Source organism: Ictidomys tridecemlineatus, chromosome 10 (genome assembly GCF_052094955.1).
Source record: "Ictidomys tridecemlineatus isolate mIctTri1 chromosome 10, mIctTri1.hap1, whole genome shotgun sequence".
Taxonomy (NCBI): Eukaryota; Metazoa; Chordata; class Mammalia; order Rodentia; family Sciuridae; genus Ictidomys; species Ictidomys tridecemlineatus.
Window position 1 is genome coordinate 15,187,306 of NC_135486.1, and position 6,562 is coordinate 15,193,867.

General features: G+C 43.2%; 1 protein-coding gene across 1 annotated transcript in view; it reads right to left on the minus strand.

The window, feature by feature from the left end:
* Window positions 1-5,598, minus strand: part of Nmnat2 (nicotinamide nucleotide adenylyltransferase 2) — a 142,192-nt gene extending 136,594 nt beyond the window's left edge. The window contains exon 1 of the mRNA XM_005319713.4: window positions 5,345-5,598. Coding sequence (XP_005319770.1) covers window positions 5,345-5,429 — 85 coding nt within the window. The 5' untranslated portion in view covers window positions 5,430-5,598. The remainder of the gene's footprint in view (window positions 1-5,344) is intronic.
* Window positions 5,599-6,562: the final 964 nt, after the last annotated feature.

Sequence of the window (6,562 nt, forward strand, 5' to 3'; positions counted from 1 at the left end):
GTACTTTAACATGACTTATAAGCCTTCATAATTGATCAGACTCCCACCTACTTCTCTAGTCTTATCTCGAGTCATCCTGAACTTTTCTTTGTTCTGTCATACCATGCATGACTCCCTGTTTCTCATCCCAGCCCTTGAAGAGGCTCATTCCTCTGTTTAGCACAAGATTCTATACATTTATTTATTTTCTATTTATTCAACAACCATTGGGGGAGCCTATTTCATACTAGGTACTAGGAAATGTACCAATGATGAAACCAGGCAAAAGCTCATGTGTGAGACAGTGCAAGAAGTTTCAGAGGACTGTTTCAGGCATTGTTTCTGACCCTGTAGAGATTAAGCTCTAGCATGGAAAACAGTCATAAAACATGAGCTGAGACTCACAGCATGGAAAAAATATAAAATGATGTGGGCGCAAATGTCAGGGTAGCTAAACTTAATGTAGGGGTCAGTGGAGGTTCTCTGAGAAACTACTGGTGAAGCTAAAATCTAAAGGTGAACAGTTGAAGATATAGCTCAGTTGGTAGAGTGCTTGCCTCATACATATAGGCCCCGGGTTTAATCCCCAGCACACACACACACACACACACAATTATACAGGATGAAGGTAGTGCCACTTACTGAGATGTAAAATAAGAGAAAATGATTGGAGAAATAAAGGTGGACAGGTGTTAGCTGAGGTAGCTGGGAGTGGGGAGGAAGTATGCATAGAAGGGATGTTAAATAGAAAACATGAGCATATTAAGAAAAGTCTTTTCTTGCTATAAATATGAGACTGGGAACAGATACCTTCGTTGAACATATTTTGTTGGGGGCCTGTGTTGTCAAGGAAAAAATTGTGAAGTTCCCATTACCCTTTGCTGACAGCTGAATTCAGATGGCGCCTCTCCTTAAGTGTTGGTGAATCTCAATATCATTCTTGCCATTATAGGGGAATAAAGAAAGGGCATCATAGATGAGAGTCTAGATATCCTGAACTGGTTCTTTCCTGATTTTTGCTTATAACCTTGACCAAATGACTTATGTCTGTATTTCTGCTCTGCCATGTGTAAAAGGGGATGATAATGTTATCCAGTTTATCTCTTAAGGTAGGAGCAAATGAGATAGTAGTATAAAAGTTTAAAGTATAATACTGTGCTTTGATGTTTTACATACTCATTTCAAGCATATTTAACACTTTGTTGATTTCTAACAGCTCTCTATATATCAGTAGCAACTCAAATTCATTTTTCTTACAATTTCTAACTGTAGCAACAGCAACAAGTAGAGAGCTCTCTTCATTACCCTTTAAGAGGAGCAGGATTTGATAGTGTGTCTTTTCAATGGATTCAACAGTTCAAAGTAAGTATATTTTGAAACAGAAACATTGGAAAATCCAGTTATTTTGCAAAATCATCAACAAACAGGGTATATTTCTGCTGTGATTAATTCCCCTAATTCTAGTTTTTATGGTCAAACCCATCTATTAGTCCTTTTTTACTTTTGTATTTAAACTTGTTGACTTCCCAGTGGTGAATTTATTGACAAATACAGCAATAAAAATGTTTGGTGTAAGTTCTTAGTTTTTAAGTATGTAGAAATTACACTTTAATATGGTACAGATTATACTTTAGCATATCTTTCTTTAAAGTTGTAAAACCTAAGAATTTACATTAAAAAAATCAACATCTAGGGCTGGGATTGTGGCTCAGCGGTAGAGCGCTCGCCTAGCATGGGTGGGACCGGGGTTCGATTCTCAGCTCCTCATAAAAATAAAGGCATTGTGTTGTGTCCATCTACAAAAAAGATTCTCTCTCTCTCTCTCTCTCTCTCTCTCTCTCTCTCTCTCTCTCTCTCTCTCTCTCCTTTTAAAAAAAACATATAAAAATCAACATCTAGCTTCACATTATCTTCTTATGAAATGAGGCAAACCCTTAAAATATGATAGCATTAGTTTATAGGTTTACTTTGCCCAAAACTCATCCCTGAAAACATTTTAGTTACAGTTGAGTCTGGAAGTGTCAAATATCTCTATCACATTTTTCCCTATATAATTCTGTAGTCACAAATAGAAGAAATAATATCAATACCCCTTTCTCTTTCAGAGTAAAAGGAAAGCTCATTCAAAAATGTACGGAGAATTGTACAAAGGCTACTTTACAGAGATGAAGCATGAATCTAGTTCTAAATGCCACTCTTTTGTTTGTATTCTTTCTCTTTTTTCCCTCTGGTATGTAATTGGATTTTAAAAGATGGGCTCTAAAAAAGGTATCTAATTTCAAAGTCCTGTTTGGCTACCTATTTTAAAAATTTTTGTTACAAATTTCAGTCACCTCAAAAAAAGTCTGATAATTTACTTGCATTAAATATTTCTGTGTTTTGGAGTAGAAAAATTTTCAAAACGTTTCAAAGAAGGAAATAGTTCATGGATAATTTCTTTCTTTAGAGATGGGAAAAAGCTATTAAGGAGATGCATATTTAGGAACCCATGTGGTTGGTGGTCAATTTCATTCTAATCTGTTAGTATATGTTTGAAGGAAATAAAGTATTTGTGGGATTAGCAGTCAGTAAACTCGTGAGCATTCCTTCTGCCTTTCATGCAGTACACAGGCCTCTACAAGAAGGACCAGGAATGTGGGGTTCAAGACAACTCTTTTACCTGTTCTCCATGTGGATTCATGAAAATCACTTAACTTCTGATATCAGTTTCTCATTTGTAAGATGGAGATAATGATGCCTTTCTTATAAAGTTCTTATAGGAATAAGTAACATAACAGATGTAAAAAGCTTTGTTCACCAGAAACTGCTCTACAAAAATGAATTGTGGCTCAGTAGGAGAGCACTTGCCTAGCATGTGTAAAGCCCTGGGTTCAAACCTCAGCACCACATAAAATAAATCAATAATAATAATAAAAAAACATAGTAGCTGTAATAAAGTTAAAAAAGTGAATGTCAAAATTTACTAAGAGTTCAAAGATCCTAATAAGAGATTTTACCCCATATTCTTAAATATCTATTTTGTCTTCTTGTTTTTGCTTTTCACATGTTTGTGAGCCAAATCCTTAATTAGGTAATAACTCCTTAAAGTCATAGAAAGCACATCACATCTTTTTTCTGGGTCGCTCTTTGAATTGCCCTTAATTAATGGGCAACTTTGTTGACAGATATTCTTGCCTGGTCCTCCTGCTGATACCAAGTAAATAATAACCATAGTCAAAAGTCTCCTTTGGTCTCTTCTGTTGCAATCTGCATCTCTTTTCACATATTCTAGTCTCAAAGCTCATGGCAGCTCAGCATCTCCCTAACAAAAGCCTTTATCACTGCCACAAAGTGATTCTTCAGCTGCAGGACAGAGTCCCTAGTTCTCCCTCTAAATTTCACTCCCTTTTTTGATCTAAAACAAGCAGAATTAACCACATCCTTAGCTCCAAGAAGAAAGGAGGAGTACCCTCTGGCCCACTAGATTCCTAGAGCTAAGGGGTTCTGAAGAAAGCCTATCCTTTCCTGATCAAGGGAAAAGCATAAAGATAATCCTTACTTGATCAAGGGAAAAGCATAAAGATAATCTAAATAAAATGGCTAGAGGAAATATGGACAGAGAGGTAAAGGAGGCTAAGTGGAAGACTAGAATCAAAAGAAACTGAAAGTAAAGTGCTCCTAGGACACCCACACCCTTTAGAAGACTGGTGAGGATGCTCTGATCTACCCTGATGCTGGAACAAAAGCTTTTATTTAACAGACAAGTTGGCATTAGTTCCAAATAAAACTCTTTTAAAAGCTAAAGGAATAGCGAGGAAGGGATGGCTACTTCTCTCTCAGGTTCCCTCCTTGGATCATGTAAAAATGCCTACCAGATCTGCCCTCTGCTTCATTGTGGTCTTATACTCTTTTCAGGGGGTTTTTGAAAAGCGGCCCCAGTTCGGCACACCTTTCAGTTTTAGAAGCAAGAGTATTTTTAGGCTAAATCGCCTCGCGGGGTCTTTACAGATACGATCCGGCTTTCATCAAACAGCCCTAAGAAATCTCTCGCAATTCTCAGACTCGGGTAAACACGTGTGCCCGCAGCCAGCTTGTCGCGCCCTGCGTTTCAGCACCGCCGCCTCTGGAGAGCGCCTTACACAAGGGCCGGGTGAGGGCCGCCCACCAGGTCCCATCCATTTCCAGTGCACTCACTCTTGCTTACTCCTTATTTCCATGAGTCCCTGGAAAAAGCACCCCCAACTTCTAACTTCTCCTCAATTTCTGCTTCTAGAGCTACGTTCGCGTCCCTCCCTTAGGATTTAAAAGCGCACACCCAGCCCCTTTGGGTCCTACTGGAGCAGCAGCTAAGCCGCGTGGTTTCCCCACCGGTGACGAGAGGTCTCCAACAGGCATCGATCGATCACCTTTCCCCTGTCTCTGCTGGACCTTAAACCTGCAGCCAGAAGCCCCGGCTCGCTCTCTCCCTCTCCACGCCCCAAAGCCTCTAAGAAACAAACGCGCGATGGTGCGCCCCCATCCCACCACTCACGCGCACATACGTATACACACACACACACACACACACACACACTCACACACACACACATTCATACGTACACTCGCACGCCGCTAGTCTTTCGCGTGCCATCGCCGCCTTGGGCAGAGCCTCGGCCAACTTGGGCCCGGATCTGTCAACACCGACTCGCAGACGGCCTCCCGCAGAGGCCGCCCCGCCCCCTCCCCTTCCTAGGCAGCGGGTCCACGTAGTCAAACCTTCGCAGGCCAGCAACACCTCCACCCTGCGCCCCATTCAGTATCCACCTCGCGCTAGCAATACTCGGCCCACAATCCCCAAACATTCGCCTCTGGGCCGCCCCCAACCATCATTCAGACCCTATATTAATCTCCTTGAAGCCCCAGTCCCTGTCGCTGGTGTCATGTGCGAGTGTGCTTGTGTCCATATTTAACTCCTTCGAGCTTTCTGCCCATCCTAAACAAACAGCACGTTATCTCCAACCCTCTCATCCCTTCTCCGCGCCCCATCCTCTGTCCCCATTCGGATCTTCGCCCGCCAAGAAGTCAAACCACCGCACCGCGGCACTCTAATTCTCCAACCTAGAACCCCCCGCCCGACCCCAAAAGACACTCACCTCCAGCCCCTCCCCTCCCCCACCCTGTAGCCCCCTGCGAGACGGTCTGGCCCCGAGCAAGCGAAGTCTGGTAAATGCAGTCAGCGTCCCCTCCTTGGAGCCAGGAATTGGTGACTGACCTAGCACTAGCCAGATCAGCCGGCGCACCCCTCGGGAGCTGCACACGCCTTGCAGTTCAGCCGCCCAGGAAAACACAGGTGCCGGCGAAAGGAGGAGAGCGGAAGCCGCCTCCGGGGGTAGGCGGGAGGACTCACCGAACATCTGAATGTGCCCTTTGGTAATGGGATTGAAGCTGCCGCAGGCCAGCAAGATAACGTGGGTCTTGGTGGTTTCGGTCATGGTGCGGCTAGGTCCCTCTCCCTGGTCTAGGGGTTGGTTGCCTCTCTTTTTGTGTCTCGATCTGTCTGCAGAGGGAGAAAGGAAGGCGAGGCTCCGGCGGTGGATGCTGTGGACTCCAAGGAGCCGCTCCAGACGCAAACCGCGTCACTCCCAGCCTCCCCTTAACGCTTGCAGCTCCGGCGAGATGCGAGTCTGCTTTTGTATTGCTCTCCGCTGTCTATCCTCAGTTCTTCTCTTTCCTTTCCAGCCTCTTTCGTATCTCTGGTTCTGATGCCTCTCCCTACCCTTTCTTTCCTCCCCACCCCACTTAACTCATCACTGTGTTCCTTAGAGTTTATCTACAAGGAAGGCTTGGTACTCAAGTCCAGAACCATGGATACTTAAAGTATGGTGTGAGCTCTATATTAAATGATTATGAACTAGTGAATTGGCTCCATATCTTTACCTAGTGTTTATCAAGAAATAGGGAGGAACATGAACCTCTTCCCCTGCTACATGGGCCCGTTTTGTGCAGGTTGCCACAACCCCATCAGTTTGAGAGAATATGTAGAGTTGCTATATCTGTATTAGAAAACTATTAGGACCCTACATATGATATTGAGACAAAGATTTACCATTCAATGAATGTTTCTTGAGCGCTCACTGTGTATTATGTGCTATTTTGAATCCTGCTGATAAAGCAAAGCCCACTTCCTTACTGAGTTTATATTATACTGGAAGAAGAGAGACAAACAGAGAAAGACAATATTAAATGGCTAGTGTGCAATACACTGTAAGGGAATGCAATTCACTCTGACAAAAACAGAGTGGATAAGAAGGGAAAATCAGGTAGTCTGAGAGGGCCTTTCTGGGGAAATAACATTTAAGGTGAGATCATTTAGACAATAGTAGCTAGTACAAATATTCAGGGACAGGGAAAGGTGTCCTGTGCTTATAGAAATGAAAGAAGTTCCTCTGGCTAGAATGTATGGGCATGGGGGGAAGCCCTAGAGACTGTGTTGGTGCTGGGCGTGGTGGCCCACATCTGTAATCCCAGTGACTGAGGCAGGAGGATCCGAGTTTGGAAGCCAATCTTAGCAATTTAGCAAGGCTGTAAGCAACCTAGTGAGACCCTGTCTCAAAATAGAAAGTAA